This window comes from Oncorhynchus kisutch, linkage group LG19 (assembly GCF_002021735.2).
Source record: "Oncorhynchus kisutch isolate 150728-3 linkage group LG19, Okis_V2, whole genome shotgun sequence".
Classification (NCBI taxonomy): domain Eukaryota; kingdom Metazoa; phylum Chordata; class Actinopteri; order Salmoniformes; family Salmonidae; genus Oncorhynchus; species Oncorhynchus kisutch.
The window spans coordinates 30,727,807-30,751,275 of record NC_034192.2 but is presented as its reverse complement, the minus strand read 5'-3'; the positions used below and the strand labels follow the sequence as shown (position 1 = coordinate 30,751,275).

Sequence of the window (23,469 nt, the reverse complement as noted above, 5' to 3'; positions counted from 1 at the left end):
TGTGTGTAGTTAGCAACAGTACTGCCACAGCAGCATAACACTTGACCACACTTGATTTACTGAACATCAGCGTCAATATTTGGTCTGGTTGGCTCATATGCGCAGCAGAGAGGCAGAAAGACAGAGGGGTGCCACGGCATCAATGATCTTCGCTCCGACTAAACTCCATCCCTTCCTCAGGTGGTAGCAACAACACAGATAGTCTAGACTCTAGTTAACCACCATATACTACTTAAAATATCCACACAAGCCACTAGCCAGCCAGTCATACATCTTGACTTATAAGATTCTGTATATTATCTTATGAAGTTATTATTTAAGAGCATTGAAGATAAATCACAAATCAGTAAAAAAAAAAATATTTACAAAATAAAAGTAGCCTCCCGAGTGTCAGAGCGGTCTAAGACACTGAGTGCTGAGGCATTACTACAGCCTCGAGTTCGATCCCAGGCAGTGTCATAGCCGGCCGCGATCTGAGAAACCCATGATTCGACGCACATCTGGCACAGCGTCGTCCGGGTTAGGGAAGGGTTTGGCCGGCATGGATGTCCTTGTCTCAACGTGGTCTAGAGACACCTTGTGGAGGCCTGGGTGCCAAAAGTGAGTGTGTTGTTGCAGAAATAAATAGGTCTCTGCTAAAAAAAAATGAAATGTTCACTAAAGTTACGTTATGAATTTCGAGATATGAATTATGAACGTTTTTTTTTTTTTTTTTTTTTTTACGTGTGCATGTTCCTGCCCTCCAGACTGACCTGTGCCAATGTTTCCGTTGCCTTTCTTCCTGCACAGTTCCCATCCACAGCAGGGGGCCTCTGTAGGCTGTTCTTATATATGTAGCCACATGACGGGTTCTCACAGCGACCCCTGCCCTGCGCCGTAGACAGACTTAGGTCCTGACAAAGGAGGAAGAGACAGTCACACAGAGGACACATGTCATACTATGAGCCAACATAGAGTGGGAGTAATACAGAAAGGTCAACATTGTCACACTTCAACAGACAACACTGAGCCCTACAAAGGAAAAGTGTGGATGGCTTATGCTCCCCAAAAGGTAGTTAAAAAGGTCCCACTAACTATTGTGAAGGTAGATTTATGTTATTTTATAGGTACATAATATCATTTTAAAAACAGCTGGATATCTACAGCCATATTATGGCTGCTTTGTTGTCTTCTCAACTTTGCCTTTGTCAGGAGGGAGAGTAATCCACTGGACTAAGGCACGGCCTAGTTTCAGACAAATAACAACACAGTTTTAGGCATGTGTGTTTACACCACAAAGAAGCATTAATCCAATCATGTCAAAGTATTGAAATAGGGCTGTCGTATCTGTCCACAGTCGTGCCCACCTGTGTTGAAAGGGGCGGAGAGGATGGCTCTCACAGATCACGACTGACCATTCACACTGTTCCTCTCCTGAACTTTGACCCTGGCACCAGTGACAAGTGTTCCAGCCCAAGCTCAGCTCAAAGACACCAGCATTTACACTTTAAATAACTTTTAACAATTAAAACTTGAAGCCCACTCAGAGAAATACTCACAGGGCTTGTTTGAAAAATAGATTCTCAGTGTGACCACCCAGGTAAAAGGATAAAGTACAAATCTGTCGTTCTGCCCCTGAACAGGCAGTTAACCCACTGTTCCTAGGCTGTCATTGAAAATAAGAATTTGTTCTTAACTGACTTGCCTAGTTAAATAAAGGTCAAATAAAATAAAAAAATAGAAGAAACTACAGTTTCCACTAGTCTAGATAACACAGCAACCTATCCCTGACAGTGCATGTGGGGTAAAATCAATTATGACACATACCCAGGAAATGATAGCACGGGAATAATATCTGAATTTAATCCAAGCATGCTACAGAGGACTAACTAACAGCAACTACAATTTTCTAATTTCCATAGGCTCAGATCTAGGATCAGTGTCCCCTAACTATATCCAGCCTCGATGGTTGAGAGGTAAAACAGCTAGCTGACTTGCAATCAGTGCAATTTTGCCCACAAGCAAATAGTGTTCCAGGCAAAAGTAATCGTTTTGACGTGGCGGTGCATCCTAGGCATATGAGTAGATCACAGAGCATTCACTTAAAACAAAAATGGCGGGTGACAAGGTGAGTACTGTTTTTTGCCTTCAATCTTTTTTAAGTGTCTTGTCAGAAAACGAGCTATTTAAGAGTAGCATGATCTAGTCATAAGCCAACTAGCTTTAACTTAAAACAAGATAGGCACGGTGTGTTGGTAAGTTGTCAGGGGACGTGTAACGTTATTGATTACGGAAACGGTTTAAGAAGCAAGGAGAAGATGGCGGAAAAACAGGTTTTGTTTTGAGACTGCAGCTAGTGAGTCGGATGAAACTAATCGTACAGAAAGTGAGAATTAATGGGTTGCAGTGGCAAAGAAAAATGAAACCAATAGAAGTAAAGCTGCTGTAAACTACTATACTCGTTTTTAGGTCGGAGTGGGGGTTCTGGATCAATGCTAACTTACTTTGGAAATCCGTTTAACGTCTCGAGGAAAATCTGGGTGTGAGCCACAAGAAGTGGTGTTATTTAGATTGTGTGTGTGTCTGCGGAGCATAAGAAGCGTGTTTTAAGACTCAAAGATACCGGTGGAATGTTTCCTGTATGGATTTTCGTAGCAGGGCGCTTATCAAGTAATGGTGGGGAGTAGACTCTTGGCGCGTCAACTCCCATTTCTGGTTGTCAATCTCCCTGAACGTCAGTATTATTGCAGGGGAGGAAACTATTTTGCGTAGTCTATTTCTAGAACACAAACTCTCGCATCGTTCGCTGGCTACATTCCCAATCCAGCCCTCATACTATTATGGCCCCCTAATCATCCCAGCGTCCAATTGGCTAATTCGTCCCCCCTCTTCTTCCCTGTAACTATTCCACAGGTCGTTGCTATAAATTATGTGTTAAGTAAATTTACCTGGTAAAATAAATTAAAAGAGATGGGAGGAGCACAGCCAGGCTTAGGCATGTCGGCCACCAGGAAGACCGTCAGAACTGTGCATCGGTAATAAAAAATAAAAAAGTAGGCTATAAGCTATCGCAATGCTGTATTTCGCGGCTTACAATGTCTTGGGTAAATTCACTAAATTAGAGGCTATAAATGAGTAGGCTCAACTATTCTACACTCAACAGACCGAAGACCAAACACTAGCGTTTTTCATAATGAAGAGAAAGAGGATCAGGGCAGGTAGCGAGACAGTCAGAACCGGTCATCTGTATCTAGCAATGCCTCGTAAATTCACCTACAGTATGGCTAAGTTATTCTTCATAATACCAGTGAATTGAAGTTGAACAAAGCCAAATACATAGTATTGCCTGTAGCCTATTTAATGAAACCCTGGCTGGCTGTTGATGTCCTATGTCAGGGCTCTCCAACCTTGTTCCTGGAGAGCTACCTTCCTGTAGGTTTTAGCTCCAACCCCAGTTGTAGCTAACCTGATTCAGTTTATCAACCAGCTAATTATTGAATCAAGAAATCCGTGCAAGAAATCCTATCGGTGAAATCCTGTCGTTAAACCCCATCGAAGAAGAAGTTTAAGAACCAAACAGAGCAAATGGAACTAAACAGGGAGGGACCTACCTGAATTTGTCCAATAGAAGCTCTCGTTTTCGTTGAAAAACGTTTTCCATTTGTAGTAAACCGTTTCTGTTACACAACGTTTTGTAACATAATCAGAATAATGAACACAGCCCTGGTCACTGTCATACGCATGCATAGACTGAATAGAAGGCATTGACAGAAGTTGACAGGCGCTTCAGGAAGTGTTACCTAAGTTCATTGATTGCCAGTCAGTGTAACTTACTTGCATTTGTTCTAGGATCCTTTCAAGCAGATGAAGGATCTCAACCAGCTCAAGAATCAACTGGAAGATATCCAGAAGCGTGTGGAGACCGAATTTGCAGCAGGAATTCCACAGGTACAGTATGTTGTTATGCAATGTTAGAAAGTAGGTGAAATGTCACCTTATGAAACAGGACAGCAGACAAACCATGAACCTCAGGTCAGTCCTGAAACAGTAATAGAAGAATCAACTAATGATAGCTTATTAAACGAGAGTCATAAAAGCATGCCATATATTCTATTTATTGTGTGCATACTTTGTCCTGACTGGTGTTTCCTGTTCTCTCCCAGGGGGGCTCTGTGCTGGCATCTCCCTTTTTGAAGGGGTTCCTGGCCGGGTACGTGGTGGCCAAGCTCCGCTCCTCAGCTATCATAGGAGTGCTACTAGGAACATTCACAGGCATCTATGCTGCACAAAACTATCAGGTGCCCAACATTGACAGCACTCTGAAGGACTATATGAGTTTGTTTAGAAAAGGACCAAAGTAATGGGAAGAACCAGGCCTAGGCGTCATCTTCTAACTGCCTAAGGTTAAGGACACAACCACCACTTCTGTAGATGCTCCCTTTTCAGAGGCTCTCTATTGTGTATACAGCACAAAGAACATGTGGATTTAACTGGATTTTGACGTGTCCGTTGAGGGGTCCAGTGTGAAAGCCTCGGTTTGTTTTGGGTTTTGTTCAAAGGTTAAAGCGTAAATCTACATTCAGTTCCCTGGGAACATCTGCTATTCTCTCTGCTGATCCCTGTGAATCAGATTATAAAGTGTGTAAAAGGTGATAAGGTTCTGTTCTTTGAGTGTAAGGTTACATTGCAGGGATATTTGACTGCTTGCCTTAGTAAAGTTTCCAAGTACAGCAGCCATCTAATTGATTTTGAATCAAGGGTGTTAACAGCAAGACAGTGGTGCTTTCGTGTTTTGTAATCACAAATTACTTTTATCGGCTTAGAATATGAACATATTTTGAGAATATTATGTTATGGTTGAATAGATTTAGCCTAATTTAGGGGATTTAAAAAATATTTCTGTTGTCTATTTAGAGGGTGTTGTATTTGTACTTTTATTCCCAGGGTGTTAATAACATGCAGTATTGAGAATGATTGTGATCCATAACGTGAGGTCCGGGTCCCCATCCCGTCACAGGAGGTGGTGGGGGAAGAGGGTCCAGTGGGGTGTCCTCCTAGGACTGATGGTCCTGATCTATGGCTCTCATGCCCCCCTAATAACCCTCACCAAGGTGGGTGGGCGGGTTCCCTTTAGCTCCTCCTCCTGTGTGCTTCTGATAGAGATAACCAAGCTTTTGGTGTCCCTAGCAACTCTTATCCTGACTGGGGACCTGTCTGCCCTGCGTGCCCCCCTGGCCCTCGTGGCCCCCTACGCAGTCCCAGCTGCACTCTATGCCTTCAACAACAACCTGGTAGTCCTCATGCAGATCTACATGGATCCCAGCTCCTTCCAGGTCCTCAGCAACTTGAAGATCGCATCCACGGCCCTGCTCTACTCCTCCTGCCTGGGGAAGAGGCTGCGGTATGCCCAGTGGCTGGCCCTGGGGATCCTCATGGGGGCTGGGGTGTGTCACAGCTACAGCAGTCTGGATCTGGAGTATCCAGGGCAAACTGAGGACCAGGCAAGTTCCAGGCTTCACATCACAGCCTGGGGCCTTGTTCTAGTGCTGGTTTACTGCTTCATCTCAGGGCTGGCAGCCGTCTACACAGAGCGGGTGCTGAAGAGCCAGCGACTACCCCTAAGCCTGCAGAACCTATACCTGTACGTGTTTGGATTGGCCATCAACTTCGTCTCCTACCTCTTAAGCATGGGGGGAGAACAGGATTTCCTGGAGGGTTACTCAGGGGTGGTGTGGGCCATTGTCGCTGGGCAGGCAGCAAACGGGCTGCTGATGTCAGTAGTGCTGAAGCATGGCAGCGGCATCACCAGACTGTTTGTCATCTCTTGCTCTATGCTGGTCAATGCTCTGCTCTCCTGGGCCCTACTGGGCCTGCAGCTCACCCCCTTCTTCCTGTTACCCACCTCTATGATTGGCCTGGCAGCCTATCTGTACTACCTTTAGCAGAACTCTGCTAACTGACTCTCATTCCACCACCCCACTACAATCTCTGGCAGCACTTTTTACCAGATGATGTGTTGACATTGATTGACATTAAGGTTGGAATGTTTTTTTGGTTGGCGTGTTCTTTTCCCTTTTGAAATGCATTTTTATTTTAGTGATTCGGATCCAGTATTTTTCATCTCATGTCCCAAATGGTCCATTCAGTTTGAGTTATTTGAAGTTTCTAATTTGATTGTTGATTGTAATAGAAGCTGCACTTTAGCCGAGACTTACAGAGCCCTTCGTCACACCATCACTCTTTTATCTGTTCTGCATAATGTACTGCCTACTTTTCACTTGCCTTTGATTTCCAGGTCCATCAAATTCCTCCATATTCATTCAAGCCTTTTCTTCAATATATCATGGGTAGTTGGATTTGAGTAATATGTCTCCATTATTTCTACATTGTCACCCAACACTTCTTAAGAGTGGTGCTATGATCATTCTATTAGCATTTATCATTACCTCTGCCAATGTCAAGACGTATAGGTACAGAAAGTGTTTATGCAATACTATATATTAAAGATGAATATTTCAATGGTTGTTTCTCTTTTATTTCTTTGGTATTTTCTATCAGAAATAAAATGCCATAAATCCATGAGAAACATTTCCCCATCCCCTCACTGTTACTGGGATACTCTTTGTCCCTTGAGGTCACCCTGCACACACAGAATGTCCTTTAGCTCTGCCAATGCTATGGAGAAAGAGAGAGAATCTGTTTTATTGATGAACTAGGTTTAAACCCAATCAAGGTATGCAATGAAATACACCATTATTTCAAGTGATGTAAAATTGTCTTCTCAAAGTAGGATCTAAACTGCCTATACTGAGACAGAAATATGTTATACGCGTTTTATCCAGGTGTGTAACTCACCTTTGCGGAGCTGTTTGTTGTCTGCCTGTAGCTGTTGGTTCTGAGAGGACAGGTAGACTGCATCCTGTATGGCCTCCAGCAGGAGAGTCCTGTACCTGCCCTCTGACACCCTCCTCTGCTCCTCACTTACCTGGCGGAAAACCCGGAACACCTGATATGGGATTAGGGGGGTGGGGAGTCAGAGCTTAGTATGGTGGTGAAAGGTGTGACACTGTCACAAATGGGTAAGATATGCAGGGTTGGTTCAAACAATGGCAGTGCAGGTAAGGGCCTCACCTGCAGACTCTCCTCCCTAAGAGAGTGAAGCTCATGCTGGTGTCTGTGGTACTGTGTCTCCAGGTCTCTCTCGGCCTCCGAGGCCTCAGTGTGCAGGGCCTCCATCTGTAGAATCAGGACCTGTCTCTCTCTGCCCAGGACCAATAGCTCCCTCTCGGGGCCCTCAGTCTGACCATAGGGGTAGATTTATGGAGGCAGGACATTTGACAGTTTGAGTGTCTAAGATGTGAGGTATATCATGATTAAATCAATCTCAAGTGTTAGTCACCTTTTCCTGCCCCAGCTCTCTTTCCATCTTTTCCACCTCCTCCTGTATCACTCTCCCATGATCCTCTTTGATCTTCCTCCTCCGCTCCTGTGCTCTGTTGTACTCCGCCTGGTACCAGTCCTCAAGTTGTCAAAGAAGGAAGATATTTTACATTGGGGACAGATCACTTTGTTCTTCTCAACCTCACAGAACAGTAGAGTATTCCTGGTACCTGTTCCAGGTGGTCAGATTTCTCACTGCTCTCCTGTTTCTCCTCCTCTCTCAGGGCTTCCTTTAGCTGCTGGATTGTACCCACTCTCTCCTGCATCCTCTCCACACTTACTCTCCCCTCTGTGAAAAAGGAAAGACACAGTTCTTGGGATTCACTGTTCATAGCGACATAGGCCTATGATCTCTACACTATTCTATAGGCCTAACACCCGATATAACGGATCACAATCCTCAATTGAGAAGATCAGAGGAATCAGGTACAAATCCTGAGCGAAGCTGGAATAGTGTAGGTTCAATGGCTGTTCATTATGAGAGAATGACACGAGCGTGCAAAGCTGTAATTAAGGCAAAGGGGTGGCTACTTTGAAGAATCTAAAATACATTTAGATGTATTATGTATATTTTCCTTGTTTATTATATTACCTACATTTGAAGGACAGTATATTTTATATTAGTAATCTTTTGTTTGTTTTTAGTCCTAGTCTTCAGCTACCCTCAACCCCTCCCATATATCTCTGAAGACCATTTAGTTTTGACATATACAGTATTTTTCTAATGTACTGTGATGTTTCATAAAAGTTCTGAACCTTTCTATTGTCATAGTTTCTAGAGATTGTAAATGAAAAGAAACACATTTTCTAAGAGTATTATTATATTATTGATCGATTGACTGACTTTTCAAATCACCCAGCAGTGCTATTTACAGAGTTCCAAGTAAATGTTGCAATTTGTCAGCCATTCCTGATCTAATTATTCTGTCTCTTCACAGTAAAATATAAAGAGGTGGGATGGTTATATCCCCCATATATATATATATATATATATATATAACATTATTGATTGCAAGAATTTTGTATCTATTTTTTGTTGTTTTAAAAATAGTGATATTTTGGAGATGATTTCATTTTCAAATATTTAATATTTCATAATTTCTGCCTTCCGGATTCATATTCATTATATAAATAGGCCCGTTTAATTTTGTCTGGCTTGCCGACTCCAAAAAGAGTCAAATAGTTTTTGCACATATAATTTAATGGTAGGCCTATCAAAACTGTGAATTTTAAAAAGTAAGCAAGTGCATGATCCCACAGGAAATATGGGAGTTTTCTTTAATGCTCCGGAGTTGGGAATATTGGTAGCCTACACTACCATTCAAAAGTTTGTGGTCACTTAGAAATGTCCTTGTTTATGAAAGAAAAGCAATAAAATAACATCAAATTGATCAGAAATACAGTGTAGACATTGTTAATGTTGTAAATGACTATTGTAGCTGGAAACGGCAGATGTTTTATAGAATATCAACATAAGCGTACAGAGGCCCATTATCGGCAACCATCACTCCTGTGTTCCAATGGCACGTTGTGTTAGCTAATCCAAGTTTATCATTTCAAAAGGATAATTGTTTATTAGACAACCCTTTTGCAATTATGTTAGCACAGCTGAAAACCATTGTCCTGATTAATTAAAGAAGCAATAAAACTGGCATTCTTTAGACTAGTTGAGTATTTTTTATTTCACCAGTTGAAAACAAGTTCTCATTTACAACTGCGACCTGGGCTGTCATGCCCTGGCCTTAGTTATCTTTGTTTTCTTTATTATTTTGGTTAGGTCAGGGTGTGACATGGGGGATTTATGTGTTTTTCCTGGTCTAGGGGTTTTGTATGTTTATGGGGTGTAACCTGGTCTAGGTGTTTATGGAAGTCTATGGTTGCCTAGCTTGGTTCTCAATTAGAGGCAGGTGTTTAGCGTTGTCTCTGATTGGGAACCATATTTAGGCAGCCATGTTCTTTGGGTATTTTGTGGGTGAATGTCTTCTGTCTTTGTGTCATTGCACCAGATAGGACTGTTTCGGTTTTCACATTTGTTGTTTTGTATTTTATGGTGTTCTCGTTTATCATCTATATTAAAGATGTTGAACACTAACCACGCTGCATTTTGGTCCTCCTCTCCTTCAGCGGAAGAAAACCATTACATGGGCAAGATAAAGCAAAGCAGTGTGTCAAAAACAACAACACAGAGTTACACATAAACAGACATACAGTCAATAACACAAGAAAATATATGTACAGTGTATGCAAATGTAGAAGATTAGGGATGTAAGGCAATAAATAGGTCATAGAGGTGAAATAATTACAATTGAGTATTAACACTAGAGTGATAGATGTGGAGATGATGACGTGCAAGTAGAGATACTGGGATGCAAAAGAGCAAGAAGATAAATAACAATATGGGGATGAGGTAGTTTGGGTGTGCTATTTACAGATTGGCTGTGTTGATTGATTGATCGGTAAGCTGCTCTGCCAGCTGATGCTTAAAGTTAAAGAGGGAGATATAAGTCTCCAGCTTCAGTGATTTTTGCAATTCGTTCCAGTCATTCGCAGCAGAGAACTGGAAGGAAAGGCGGCCAAAGGAAGTGTTGGCTTTGGGGGTGACCAGTGAAATATACCTGCTGGAGCGAGTGCTACGGGTGGGTGTTGCTATGTTGACCAGTGAGCTGAGATAAGGCCTAGCAAAGACTTATAGATGACCTGGAGCCAGTGGGTTTGGCGACGAATATGTAGCGAGGGCCAGCCAACGAGAGCACACAGGTCGCAGCGGTTGGTAGTATTTTGGGCTTTGGCGACAAAACGGATGACACAGTGATAGACGACATCCAGTTTGCTGAGTAGTGTTGGAGGCTATTTTGTAAATTACATCGCCGAAGTCAAGGATCGGTAGGAAAGGCAGTTTTACGAGTGTATGTTTGGCAGCATGAGTGAAGGAGGCTTTGTTGCGAAATAGGAAGCTGATTCCAGATTTAATTTTGGATTGGAGATGCTTAATGTGAGTCTTGAAGGAGAGTTTACAGTCTAACCAGACACCTACAGTAGGTATTTGTAGTCCACATATTCTAAGTCAGAACCGTCCAGAGTAGTGATGCTAGTCGGGTGGGCGGGTGCGGGCAGCAATCGGTTGGAGAGCATGCATTTGGTTTTACTAGCATTTAAAAGCAATTGGAAGTCACGGAAGGCGTGTTGTATGGCATTGAAGCTCGTTTGGAGGTTTGTTAACACAGTGTCCAAAGAAGGGCCAGATGTAAACAGAATGGTGTCGTCTGCGTAGAGGAGGATCAGAAAATCACCAGCAGCAAGAGCGACATCATTGATATTTACAGAGAAAAGAACTGGCCCGAGTATCTGGAGCATCAGCATTTGTGGGTTTGATTACAGGCTCAAAATGGCCAGAAACAGACTTTCCTCTGAAACTCGTCAGTCTATTCTTGTTCTGAAAAATGAAGGGTATTCCATGCGAGAGATTGCCAAGAAACTGAAGATCATATACAACACTGTGTACTACTCCCTTAACAGAACAGTGCAAACTGGCTCTAACCAGAAAAGACATAGGAGTTGGAGGCCTTCTAGGCAGAGTTGCAAAGAAAAAGCCATATCTCAGACTGGCCAATAAAAAGATGGGGAAAATGACGCAGATACTGGACAGAGTAAGGAAACAGTGGTTGTCCTATCACAGTGACTTCAAATACTTATGAGGGAAAATGGGATTTCGAACACCAATCATGCAGGTTTCACGTAGTGTACTTTGGTGGTCATATTTAGAACTATAGCTCTCATCCTAGTATATTTACAACTACAGCTCGCTTGTGTACTTATAACAGTCCTCACATTCACATTACATACACACTACCTTGAATGTGTTCGTCCAACTCCTGTCTCAGCTGGTCCTGCAGGTCTTTCCTTCTCTCTATGGTCACACTGTGGTCCATGTTGTGGTCAGGGTTATGGTCACTATTATCAATATGTATTAGGGTCTTTGGGGAATGCAGTCCCTGCCAAATCAACACAGCTCTAAATACTCATTGCAGAGATTGAGGCATAGTTTATTTGTTGTTTCAGATACAGCTAGATATGCTGTTCTCTACAGGAAAGAGACTGTATCTCACCTTTAGATTATGGGTTAGTTCTGCCAGCCTATGGACATCCTCCTCTCGATGGTCCCCTTGTGACATCATTTTTGTTCGAATCGCCTGAATACTGTCCCGGATCTCATGCTCGGTTACCTTTGAACACCATTGTCCCATTAACCACAACATTATGAAAGAGATTGATTAATAACACTAATTTACCCTTTATAACAAGTCTCATGACACACATACATTGGACAGTAAGTAGCGAGGTACTTACAGGTGTGTTCATGTCCTCAGAGAAAGCAGTCTGAAGCCATACCATCCAGAGTGTTGCGAGTTCATTTGGGTTTGATTACACTGGCCTGAAATATTTATGTCCCAGACTCCATTTTCACTGGTCAAGGGGTGTACAGTTACTCAGAATGTGGGTATGAGTTCAAAACAGAGGTTACCTTCAGATAGACTTTTCCATGTGTCAACAGTTAATTTCATCCTACTGTAGCCTACTCCTAACCAATTTACAATTGGCTCATTAATCCCCCTCCTCTCCCCTGTAACTATTCCCCAGGTCGTTGCTGCAAATGAGAATGTGTTCTCAGTCAATTTACCTGGTAAAATAACGGATAAAAAAAATAGCATAACCCTTAATCTGCAGTCTTGTTATGGTCATTCATTTTACACTAGTTGTTTTTTTTGTGGTGGGCAGATTCCATGTTAAATTAATCTGTTATCCCAGAACTAAAATCTCTAGTCAGATGGTACCATGTATGTTTAAGTAGTCTGTCCTAAAAGAGATTAATGTACAATAAGAGTTACAAACAAACAAAACACATTTTAGTAGGAAATAGCACTTTATTCATTTTTATCGGTTCTCCTATCCCTACATTCATAAAAGTCAAAGCATGCTTCACACTACATCTATGTTAGAAACTCTAGACAGAAGCTGATCAAATAAGCCTTATGGCAGTCTACGTGTGGAGAGACAGAATAGGGAAACGGGGTGGGGCTAGCCCCCATCAGCTGGATATGATTGGAGGCACTAGGGGTCAAAGTTGACAGGGGTTTGGGTCAGGGTTTGGGGATGGAAAAGTCTGGGTGTTGTGCATGGTTTAAAATGTAACACACATCTTGTATTTATATCTCAAATGCTTTACATAGCTATGTTGAGTTCAGAAGCAAAAAAAATGCTGTTAATAATGTTCACAGCATTTATACTGTCCAAAGAAAACTATTATCCATGAATCAAAAGAGAGTATTTCATTGTGTTGTATCCCATATAATTGACCTTTATCATGATAGAGGAAGAGTGAAATAGTCATTAGAAGTAAAAAAAACAAAACAAAAAAATCTGGCAGTGAGACGAGGAGAGAGCAGGCCAGCTGGTGCCCTGGTGGAGCTGTGGTTTTACTCATCTGCAAAATATAGAGAATAGAATCAACCATATGTACGAAACCATCATGCAATTTATTCAGATGAACAGTACACAGTGTAAAAACAAAACAGTCAGACAACACCTTTTAGTTCCATGTAATCAAGTGTGGTCTATGTATTGTATCCCTCTCTCTCTGTCTGTTTCTTATTGACTTTATTTCTCTCCCTCTCTATTTCTGCTTGTCTGTGAAACACGCACCCTTGTACTCCTTCAGCTGCATCATCCTGGGGAAACCTGCCATCCGACTGGGGACTGCGGGGAACAAACCGGAGCATGAGACAAAAATAGTCACATCACTATCTATATGTACATACAACTGCATAGATATACCATGGCAGGTGTAATAGTGAGCAAATGAGCTTTGTTATAGACTGCAGAAAGCACTAAAAAGCAATTGCATGGACACAGAGGTCAGTAACGCTTAACGCTGTATAACTGTCTGCCCAGTTCCTACCTCTGTCACAGGTGGCTCTGCCACGCATGCTGGTGCCCTCGATGATTTTGCCGTTCTTGTCCACACACCAGCAGAAACCAGTGGCGTGCCAGCACTGCATGGGCAGGTAGTTGCCCTGCTCGTCACACTGAGGGAGGTAGGCACCAAGCTTATGGCCGTGGAACGACTTCTCCAGGTTACACTTGGTCTGCAGGCCAGCGGCTGAGGAACAGCCAGAAGAGAGGGAAAGACGAATGAAAAGAGGAGAGAAAAGGTGAGTTTTTATTCAATACTTGGTTCAGGTCGTGGATGAAATAAGAGACAGAGAGACAAGACAGAGGAAGTTGTGCATTCGTAAGGTGGTGTGACGGTTGGTGGGTGGTGGTGATGGCGGTGGTTTGTGGTAAACTCACCAGGCTGAGGTGTGCTGGGTGCAGGGGGCTTCTCCTGGGCCATCTGGAAGAGCAGCCAATTACGTGCCCAAGTCTCAAAACCCTGCAGAAAACACAGTCGGGGGTTAAAGTTCAAATAAGATAGGCCTAAGTGTGGGTCATATACTGTATATTCATGGGATATTATAAGGAGAGACATCAAACATTCAGCCTGCTGCACAGTCACTATGTAAGCTCTAGTCTAGAGCGCCTGATTAAATTGTGGTTAACAATTGTGGTTAAACTCTCTCTATGGTTAAAGTAGTAAGAAATGTATGTCATTGTTGTAAAAAACTGTGAGTGTGCGTCATTAACTATCATCTTAAATCAAAATATTTTATCCTACCCTAAATTGTGTTAGTATGAAAGTTTATATTTATCACGATCTTAGAAATTCAATTGCTTGTACCAGATAAATATCTATGGTTTGTACTAATCAATTCCAGTCTAGAGTGATCGACTGGTAAATGTTGGTGCCTGAGATGTTTATAAGGTACTAATTTACCAGAATACAAGTTACCTGAACATAAGTGTGAATAGTGTGTCTGTAGGGAGTCATTTTTCTGTATTGTCTTCAACATATCACAACTTATTTCAGCATATTGATTATGAATTTGGACATCTAAAACCAATGTTTTGACACTGGGCTATAAATGTAAAATCCATGACAACAGGATGCAGCAACAGTATCATTTAATTTTATGCTTTAGGAATATAAATTATTATTTTCACATTATTTTTCAACATGAATCGACTTAATTAGGTCAAACTACTGAATGAGGCAAAAAAAATAATGCTATAATTGATTGGTTTTGATTATATAAGTGAAATCGTTGAAATATGTTTGTCCTGTCTATTATAAGTATATGTTCTCAGGGTGAGTCCCAAACGGTAAACAGGAGCCTTATGGCCATGGTCAAAAGGAATGCACTAAAGAGAGAATAGGGTGCTATTTGGGACACACAGATTCAGTCTCACCTTCCACTCGGCCTCCTCCATCTGTCTCTTCAGGCTCTGTAGGTTGGCCAGGAACGTCTCGTTGAACTGGGGCAGCTGGGGGCTCTAATAAAAACAGACAATCAAATGATTGATTTAATCAATCAATTGTCAATATTTGACATTTCTCTGTCCTTTTGTAGAGGTGACTTCAATGCAAAGAGTGGATAAATGAATATGTATTCATTAATTTACCTGCAGCAGGTCCTTCACCTGCTTCTCTAGGCTCACAATGGCAGTGGCCTCCAATTTCTGGTGGGAGAGCAGAGAGACAAACAGAAAATAAATACTCATCACACTCATATTATAATTTCAAAAGAGCAGGAAGAGGGAGCTTACTCCTAAGGGGGTAGGTATACAATGCAATTTCACTTGAGTTACACACAAGTTGACAGTTGCAAGTGAGTAGTTGCTGCCATCTAGTGACCGCGTTTCCTCAGTTCATAGAAGCCTTTAAGAAGACCGCAATGGGGAAACAGGAGTCATACCGTCATGGGAGTCTTTTCTGTCTTGGTGTCCTCATCAGTGAAGTCTATCAGCCGGGGCATGTTGAACATGGGCATGTGCATCTGGACAGGGGCTACTGCTTGAGCAAAAGGGGGGTGACAGAGACCAATGAGTGCACACTTCAAATTGGGAGAAAGCTAGCTCCCCCTGAACTTTGAACTTCAGAGGAATAAGCCCAGTACCTGTATTCCTCTTTTCTATCAAGTCCCCCCAGTCTCTCTTCCTAAATAAGTAGATCTCACTTCCCTCTCCTTTGACCACCAACACTACCTACATCAACACCACTCCTTCCCTCCTTGTTCCTCCCTCCCCTTTCCTTCCCCCCTTACCTGGAGGTCTGTTTCTCAGCTGCTTGCGCATGTTGTCATTGCTCTTCTCCATGTCGTGGATCTGGCCCCTCTGGTTGAAGACCATGTAGGCAGTGAAGGCCTGGCCGGCCAGGAGAAGACAGGCCAACACTGTGAACCCTGCTATCTTCAACGGACGGCTGTTAGAAGCCCTACAGAGAGATATAGAGATTACACCTTGACCCCATGGGGACTGGATCAAATGTCACTTTCAAAGTGGTATGAGGATGTGCATAATTGCATCTCTGACATTTTTGGGTTTGCCCTGGTATGTTATGTGAGAACTAATCAAAGCCCTGGTCCAGAGTCAAAAGCTAATCCTAAACCAGTTCTTATACAACAAAGAAGTACCCACCTCCCTTTTTAGAATGAAAATATTAAACCGTTTTCTGTTCCTCATTCCTGAGCCAATGATTAATGCAGGTTTGTGAGACATCACTAGTTGCCAGGCAGAGGCTTTGACTTGGAAAGAGCGAAAGTATGGGGAAGGCCACCTAATCAGATAGCTCCCATTTTTTTGAATACTCCCTCAACAATGACTATAATCAACACGTTTGGAATGTAATTCAAAAAAATACATGAAATCAAATGTCGTGATTGCATGTTCAATATAATTTGTGCATACTATCAATAATGATGTACATTCAGAATAGCATAGCCTACCAGTTGTAACCTTAAGCATAAACTATTACACCTTTTTAAGGACTTTCCTAGTCTTATTTTATATATCCTTCTATAATTTATTATAATAAAATCATTTGAGTTTATACATACTTGAACCTTCATTTGGAAGGTAAAGAAACACTGACCCTATAGGCAAAATGAATGTTTACCGATTTAACTGCAACATCTATAAAACATATTTCATTTCTAATACTTAACAAATGAAATATGTTTTATAGATTTTTCAGTAATTGTGTCTCACCCTCTTGTAGCTGTCATTGGTAGGATCACGTCCTGGCTCCCTGTGCGCCCCAGGAGCGCATCATCATGTTGCTGTTGCTCCTCCATTCTCTCCGCGTCCAAGTTCTCTCAAATCAAACCTAGTCTGGATCCGACGAACGCAACGATTTAACAGTGTAGTAAATGAGGAAGGGATCTATTCGGAGAAAGTATCGGGCTGAAATGAATAGAACAATGGTCTAGCCTGGAATTAAATGGAAAGTCCCGAGTCAATAAAGTGATGGGCAGGTTCAACTACATTGTCGAGGAGTTTATTCTAAGCTGTCATTGGTCAACCTGCCCTGCATCACTTGTTGATAGAGGCAGACAAATCTGAACTGATGAAAAGAAAGTAGTTTAACTTTTCATAGCATTAATAGTTGTTAGAAAATCCCTCAGATTGAACATTTAAAATGAACATCCCATTTGATTGGTTGAAGAGGAAACGCTTTTACTCTACAGATCATAATTCATTCTGGAATGGGTGCAACATTTACAACGGATACCCCCGTGTTTATCTAGCCCTGTACTTAAACTGTCCCAGTAATTATATGAGATGTATTTGATAAAACAATGAATAGAAATAATACTTATGGATAGAGGTTTGAACCAGTGCAATATTTTGCTTCTCTTATTTTCAGGAGGTAATAATATATAGATAGAAAAAAATAACATTTGGCTTTTGTCCTTAATTCCATTCTGAAATGAGGATGCAGATACTTTAGAAGCTGCAGTATGGTAATAGGAAAGGTTAGTATGATATTAAAGTTGATAAGGATGCAAGATGTTTGAAACCATTCTCCCCAGAGACAACATTGTCATATTATAAAGTTCTATTCTCATTGGATGTCTTGAAGGCTATTATCTACTTCTGTAAACGGATCATCGGTCATTCCCTAGCTCTTGATCAGGATTCCCCTTATTCTACATTGAAGGTTGGGGATTTTCGTTTTAAGGAAGCGGGGATGAGAAGGAGATGCTGTCAAGATAAATCAGATCATCATGTGAGGACAAGAAACGTCTCAATACAGTACATGTTTACTCATAGTCAGTTTAGACTCAGTCAGTCTGGAGATGGATATCTGTACTGATCTTCTAACACAGCTTCAAACTGAAACCCCAAAAATGTTAAAATATACTGTGAAACTAAAACCACGATAAGATTATGTTTATAAAATAAGCAGGGGAGAAAATGTGAACACACCAGACCCTAATAGTGAGTTTCCTCATTGTTCATTTCCTCATACTTGCCCCCGTGAGACTGTTCCAATCTCCGTCTTCTCTAATGCCAAAACATACTTTGTTTGAGCAGTAATCCGTTTCTCCGTTCCAAATTATAGAGTGTTTATCTGAAAACTCAGAGGGGAAAGAAGAGCAAATTGACCAACGAGACAAAAATACAGTGGTGTTTATTTGCAAATTAAAAAGCACCAACAATATCAGTTACACTGTAAAAATGATTGACGACAATTACACGTCTTTATCGTACAGTCCAGGGAGATTAGTACCATCATTGCTGTTATTATGCGTTATTATCGTGTCAATAATACTTTATATAAAGAAATCAAGGACCTCTGTACACCAGTTGGCTGCGTGAGGAGAGATGAGAGGGGATGGTATGAACAGACAGGAAACAGAAGATCTGCTTGGACCTTTAGCAGATGGCACCGTATTATATGACTCATTGTAGTGACATTTCAATACGACCTGGCTGATTCTCTCCCACTTAAATACCTCTCTCATTGCATTGTGAGAGGGGGCTGAAAGAATGTCACCTCGACCACATGCAATAACGTATGTCTACAACACGACATGACATAGTCAGGAAATGCATGTGCATTGTTATATCGACTGACAACAATTGTAGACAGTAAGGGCAGCTTTTTGATATCTATGGTTGCGGTGGTAAAACCATGTGACCAACAAATTAGGAACTATACCGTACGTACAGTTGAAGTCTGAAGTTTACATATACACTTAGGTTGTAGTCATTAAAACTAGTTTTTCAACCACTCCACACATTTCTTGTTAAACAAACAATAGTTTTGGCAAGTCGGTTAAGACATCTACTTTGTGCATGACATATACTTTTTCCAACAATTGTTTACAGACAGATTATTTCACTTATAATTCACTGTATCAATTTATTTTCCAGTGGGTCAGAAGTTTACATACACTAAATTGACAGTGCCTTTAAACAGCTTGGAATATTCCAGCAAATGATGTCATGGCTTTAGAAGCTTCTGATAGGCTAATTGACATCATTTAAGTCAATTGGAGGTGTACCTGTGGATGTATTTCAAGGCCTACCTCTTTGCTTGACATCATGGGAAAATACAAAGAAATCAGCCAAGACCTTAGATTTTTTTTTGTAGAACTCCACAAGTCTGGTTCATCCTGAGGAGCAATTTCCAAATGCCTGAAGGTGCCACATTCATCTGTACAAACAATAGACGCCTGTACAAACTATAAACGCCATGGGACCACGCAGCCATCATAACGCTCAGGAAGGAGACGCGTTCTGTCTCCTAGAGATTAACAAAAATAAAACTGTTTGGCCATAATGACCATTGTTATGTTTGGAGGAAAAAGGGCGAGGCTTGCAAGCCAAAGAACACCATCCCAACCGTGAAGCATGGGGGTGGAAGCATCATGTTGTGGGGGTGCTTTGCTGCAGGAGGGACTGGTGCCCTTCACAAAATAGATGGCATCATGAGGGAAGACAATTGTGTGGATACATTGAAGCAACATCTCAAGACATCAGTCAGGAAGTTAAAGCTTGGTCACAAATGGGTCTTCCAAATGGACAATGACCCCAAGCATACTTCCAAAGTTGTGGCAAAATGGCTTAAGGACAACAAAGTCAAGGTATTGGAGTGGCCATCACGAAGCCCTGACCTCAATCCTATAGAACATTTGTGGGCAGAACTGAAAAAGCATGTGCGAGCAAGGAGGCCTACAAACCTGACACAGTTACCCCAGCTCTGTCAGGAAAAATGGGCTGAAATTCACCCAACTTATTGTGGGAAGCTTGTGGAAGGGTACCCGAAACATTTGACCCAAGTTAAACAATTTAAAGGCAATGCTACCAAATACTAATTGAGTGTATATAAACTTCTGACCCCTCTGGGTATGTGATGAAATAAATAAAAGCTGAAATAAATCATTCTCTCTACTATTATTCTGACATTTCACACAAATAAAGTGGTGATCCTAACTGACCTAAAACACGGCATTTTTTACTTGGATTAAATGTCAGGAATTGTGAAAAACTGAGTTTAAATGTATTTGGCTAAGGTGTATGTAAACATCTGACTTCAACTGTATAGGCTCATATTGACTATGTTAGATGTGCATCTTTTATATCCTCCCTGATGCAACGCATAAATACTATGAACACCTGCTAATAACAAATGAAATAGAACAAAGAGACAAAAATATACACAGCTTTCACGACATCCTCAATAAAAATATTGTTTTGTTTTCTCATTTTCTATCTCCATGAGAGCATTTAAACATAGCTTATGTCCAACTTCACATACAGACAACCTGTCCCAGTGAGCACAAGACGTTAAAAATACGTCATTTCAACATCTTTTCGACCAGAAATACTTATTTTCAACGTGCTTTGCTCAAAGGGGTTAATGAGAACCTGTGTGAATTTGTAAAGAGTCTTTTTAAGAGATGTACCACTTTGCATATTGTGCTTTTAACATGTGCAGCCTGGCACCCCCCTGTGCTGTGCAATCAACTCCATCCGAAAGGGAGAGTAAGCAAAATGTCTTTCTGGTCAATTCTACAATAACGCGTCACCAAAGTTAAAATAAACAAAAAAGGGGCAATTTTTTTTGTCACAATCTTAAAAAAAGAAGAACTGTCAATAGGCCATGCAATGTAGTGGTGCTGATTCTGTCCTGGCACTGGTAAATGCATTAATGTCTAGTGTCTACAAAGGCCTAGTGAATAAGACTACCAGTCAATACACAACATATCCCCCTTGGTTTTTAGACAGAGACCACAGGCATTTCCAACTAATGCCATTTATTTTTTATTAATTCAAGTGCTAATTGATCTCTACTCATTTGTCATATCTGCCCTATTGTTTCATCATCTACTTTATTAATTCATCTTCCAATTTCTAGGATGGCAGTTAGTTGTGTCTTTCAGTATATGGGAGTAGAGTGTTGACTGACACAAGCTGACACTGTTAATTTCCGCCCAGCCTTAAACGACTGGTACTGTACAGGCTAGCCAAGTCTCACTCTTCCTCTTCATCCTCCTCTTCCTCCCAAGAGTAAGGTCTGAGTCCATGTGAGTAAGGCAAGGGATAGTCAAAGGAAGAGCGGATAAGGGTTGACCACCCCCGTCTCTATCCCATCCTGTCTGTATCACAGGTAAACCCCCGTAAGAGGTGGTACAGTCCTGTTGGGGGGGGGTCTCTGTTCCTAGACCGTACCAAGTGAGGGTGGTGGTGCATCATGGGGTGGTGCAACTTGGGGAGTGAGGGGAGAGAACTTAGGCGGCAGGCCATTGTAGACTCACTGCCAACTCGTAAATCACAATCCCTGCTCTCCCTTTCTCCATGCCCTTCCCTCTTATGAAGGGCACCCTGAGAAGGAGGCTCGTGCATCCTAATCTTCACTTTGACAGGTGATCAGAAAATACACCCCTTCTGAACCTTGTCAAGGGTGAGTACTTATCCCTTATGGATTCTTTAAGGGATTAAAATAATCCTCTAAGGGGATAGAATCATACTCCTCCATATGGTATTCTGTCAGGGGGATGGTTGAGCTGTGGTACTGTCCGCTGAGCTGCCCCCCCCCCCCCCCGGTACTTCTACCTGGTATGGATCAGTTGCTCTCGGAGCCAGCTGGGCAGGGGCTGGCCCATTCTGTACAGCAGCTTAGACAGCTCTATGTTGTGATCCCTGTAGTGCTCCCTGAGGAACGACTGGGACTGGAGGAAAGAGAAAGAGAGAACAATAGGAGTGATTTAGAGAGAGATAATATGATAATTACCCCCACAGCCAAGATTCAATCAATAAACACCCCTTATCAGTTACAAGCAGGATAATCGTAGAGGTAGTCTACAAACATGTATCTTAATTAAGCAAATATCAGTGAACAAATTGTATTGGCAAATGAGAACTCTTACCTCCGGGTCCATGTCAGGGTACCTACGCCCCTTGCTCTTCCCCAGACACTTGGTCTTCCCTCCCTCCAGCAGCTGACACCAGAAGCCTTTCTTGGGGTCAAACCTGAAGAAAATCAGAACATTTTGTAAACGTACCTAAACCTACACCTGGGACACTTGGAATCAGTTACTGAATGAACTTTATAAATGGTGAGGTAGGTTAGCTGCTATGTGTTGCTAAAGAGAACTCACGCTAGGATATTGTGGTAGTTGACGGTGTTGACCAGGCCCAGAAACTTCTGGATCCTGTCCATGACTGAGGCCGGCTCAGTCTTCAGCTGCTGCCCGTCCAGAACCAGGACCTGGCTGGAGTGGTAGTGGTTGAGCCAGCGCTCCATGTGGATGGCGTACCAGCCTGGCACCAGACAGCGGTTCTGGAGCACACGCAGTTTTACCGGGGAATCATGGGTAGCCGTGATGACATCATGGAAGGAGTACTTCAGAGCCACTGGGTCATCATGGGCACGCTGGTGCTGTAAGGGGAAGCAGAGAGAAGAAATGGTGTTGTGTTAATATGGTACTCAGTAATATGGTGCCTGATGAGGTATAACTGACCTAGTAACAAGAGTGGTTATAACTCAGTAATAAGAGCATGACATAGGCCTAACTACTCATACATTACTATAAATTCTAACAGTTATAATCATTTCTAAGACTTGGTACCAGGATTGGATATTACATATTAATAAGGAAGAATGGTTATGTCTCATGCATTATAAAGAGTTATAACCAACCTGGTACCAGGAGTAAGCGCGGTCGGCTGGGTTGATGAGGATGGTGATGATCTTGGCCTTGGGCAGGAGGGTGGCCGCCCGCTCCGCTGCCACCTCGGAGTCAAAGTAGCTGGCACTTTTCTCAAAGTAGTAGTCTGAGCTGGTGTTGGAGGGCAGGGGGAAGTACTCCATGTACCTGTGTGTTCACCAAAAGAGTAAACAGATCCATCAACTCAATTATACACTGACAGAAGCACATATGAAGCTCCTGGACTAGAAAGCATGTTCAATGGAAAGTCTCTAGACATTGTCTGGGTCTGCGCAAGCGCCTCCAAGTCGTCATCCACTTCGCGATCACCCTGCTTATTGTAATTCTGTCTGTGCAGCTAGAACAGAACACGGTCCATATGCATAAAGCGTCTCAGAGTAGGAGTGCTGATCTAGGATCAGTCTTGCCTTTTAGATCATTAGGAATACCATTACATGGACTGTGGGGACCTGATCTTAGATTAGCACTCCTACTCTGAGATGCTTTATGAACACGGGCCCAGAGCTCTTTCTCGGTGGCAGTCATACCAGTCGATGCCTCTGTGGTAGTTGTGTCCATTGAAGAACTGGATCTCCTCAAAGGTCTCCTTGTTGGGGTAGTTACTGGTCAGGTCAGGGTGCATGCCCAGAAACAGATAGAGGGCTGTAGAACCTATGGAGAGGAGGGAGGGAGGGAGGGGGAGAGACAGGGGAGGGGAGGAATTGGATAGAGAAAGACAGAGGGGGGAGGGGAAGAAGGAGAGAGAGAGAGCGAGAGAGAGAGAAGCGAGAGGGAGAATCTATTTTGAGGCATTGACAAATTGACTTTGAAGCACCTTGCCGCAGCCATAACAATTAATAATCTAATAAATTGTCTTGTTAGTGTCCCATTCCCATTAGTGTCGGTGAGTGTGTGTTCCTCATAAACTTCCTTCTGCTTTCACTCTGGAGGAGAGCGA

General features: G+C 42.2%; 4 protein-coding genes across 13 annotated transcripts in view; 1 reads left to right on the top strand and 3 right to left on the bottom strand.

Moving 5' to 3' along the window:
- Positions 1-2,061: 2,061 nt before the first annotated feature.
- On the top strand, positions 2,062-6,503 carry LOC109864651 (probable UDP-sugar transporter protein SLC35A4). Of its 4 annotated transcripts, none has more exons than XM_031797746.1 (3): positions 2,062-2,107; positions 3,829-3,927; positions 4,143-6,503. In XM_031797746.1, the coding sequence occupies exon 3, from the start codon at positions 4,950-4,952 to the stop codon at positions 5,919-5,921; it is 972 nt and encodes a 323-aa protein (XP_031653606.1). In that variant the 5' UTR covers positions 2,062-2,107; positions 3,829-3,927; positions 4,143-4,949; the 3' UTR covers positions 5,922-6,503. The 4 variants fall into 4 exon arrangements, with proteins under 4 accessions (XP_031653606.1, XP_020308098.1, XP_031653605.1 ...); XM_020452509.2 differs by having other exon boundaries at positions 2,103-2,234; XM_031797745.1 differs by lacking the exon at positions 2,062-2,107 and adding an exon at positions 2,110-2,335.
- Positions 6,493-7,709, bottom strand: LOC109910109 (trichohyalin). Its single transcript, XM_031797748.1, has 5 exons — positions 7,590-7,709; positions 7,379-7,498; positions 7,111-7,278; positions 6,835-6,985; positions 6,493-6,654 (listed from the first exon to the last, which is right to left on the bottom strand). The coding sequence occupies exons 1-5, from the start codon at positions 7,683-7,685 to the stop codon at positions 6,587-6,589; spliced, it is 603 nt and encodes a 200-aa protein (XP_031653608.1). The 5' UTR covers positions 7,686-7,709; the 3' UTR covers positions 6,493-6,586.
- Positions 7,710-12,321: 4,612 nt separating this feature from the next.
- LOC109864646 (H-2 class II histocompatibility antigen gamma chain-like) lies at positions 12,322-18,201 on the bottom strand. Of its 4 annotated transcripts, XM_031797743.1 has the most exons (10): positions 18,150-18,201; positions 16,561-17,926; positions 15,618-15,787; positions 15,270-15,364; positions 14,977-15,033; positions 14,764-14,847; positions 13,768-13,849; positions 13,376-13,576; positions 13,120-13,173; positions 12,322-12,901 (listed from the first exon to the last, which is right to left on the bottom strand). In XM_031797743.1, the coding sequence occupies exons 2-10, from the start codon at positions 16,644-16,646 to the stop codon at positions 12,894-12,896; spliced, it is 837 nt and encodes a 278-aa protein (XP_031653603.1). In that variant the 5' UTR covers positions 16,647-17,926; positions 18,150-18,201; the 3' UTR covers positions 12,322-12,893. The 4 variants fall into 4 exon arrangements, 3 of the variants coding, with proteins under 3 accessions (XP_031653603.1, XP_020308092.1, XP_020308091.1); XM_020452503.2 differs by having other exon boundaries at positions 16,561-18,197; XM_020452502.2 differs by lacking the exon at positions 18,150-18,201 and having other exon boundaries at positions 15,270-15,367; positions 16,561-16,920.
- LOC109864645 (bifunctional heparan sulfate N-deacetylase/N-sulfotransferase 1-like) overlaps positions 17,970-23,469 on the bottom strand; it is a 90,215-nt gene continuing 84,715 nt past the window's right edge. For all 4 annotated transcript variants that reach the window (XM_020452500.2, XM_031797741.1, XM_020452501.2 and 1 more), the window contains 5 exons: positions 23,060-23,183; positions 22,505-22,679; positions 21,963-22,243; positions 21,732-21,834; positions 17,970-21,533 (listed from right to left, as the gene is read on the bottom strand). In XM_020452500.2, coding sequence (XP_020308089.2) covers positions 21,414-21,533; positions 21,732-21,834; positions 21,963-22,243; positions 22,505-22,679; positions 23,060-23,183 — 803 coding nt within the window. In that variant the 3' untranslated portion in view covers positions 17,970-21,413. The remainder of the gene's footprint in view (positions 21,534-21,731; positions 21,835-21,962; positions 22,244-22,504; positions 22,680-23,059; positions 23,184-23,469) is intronic.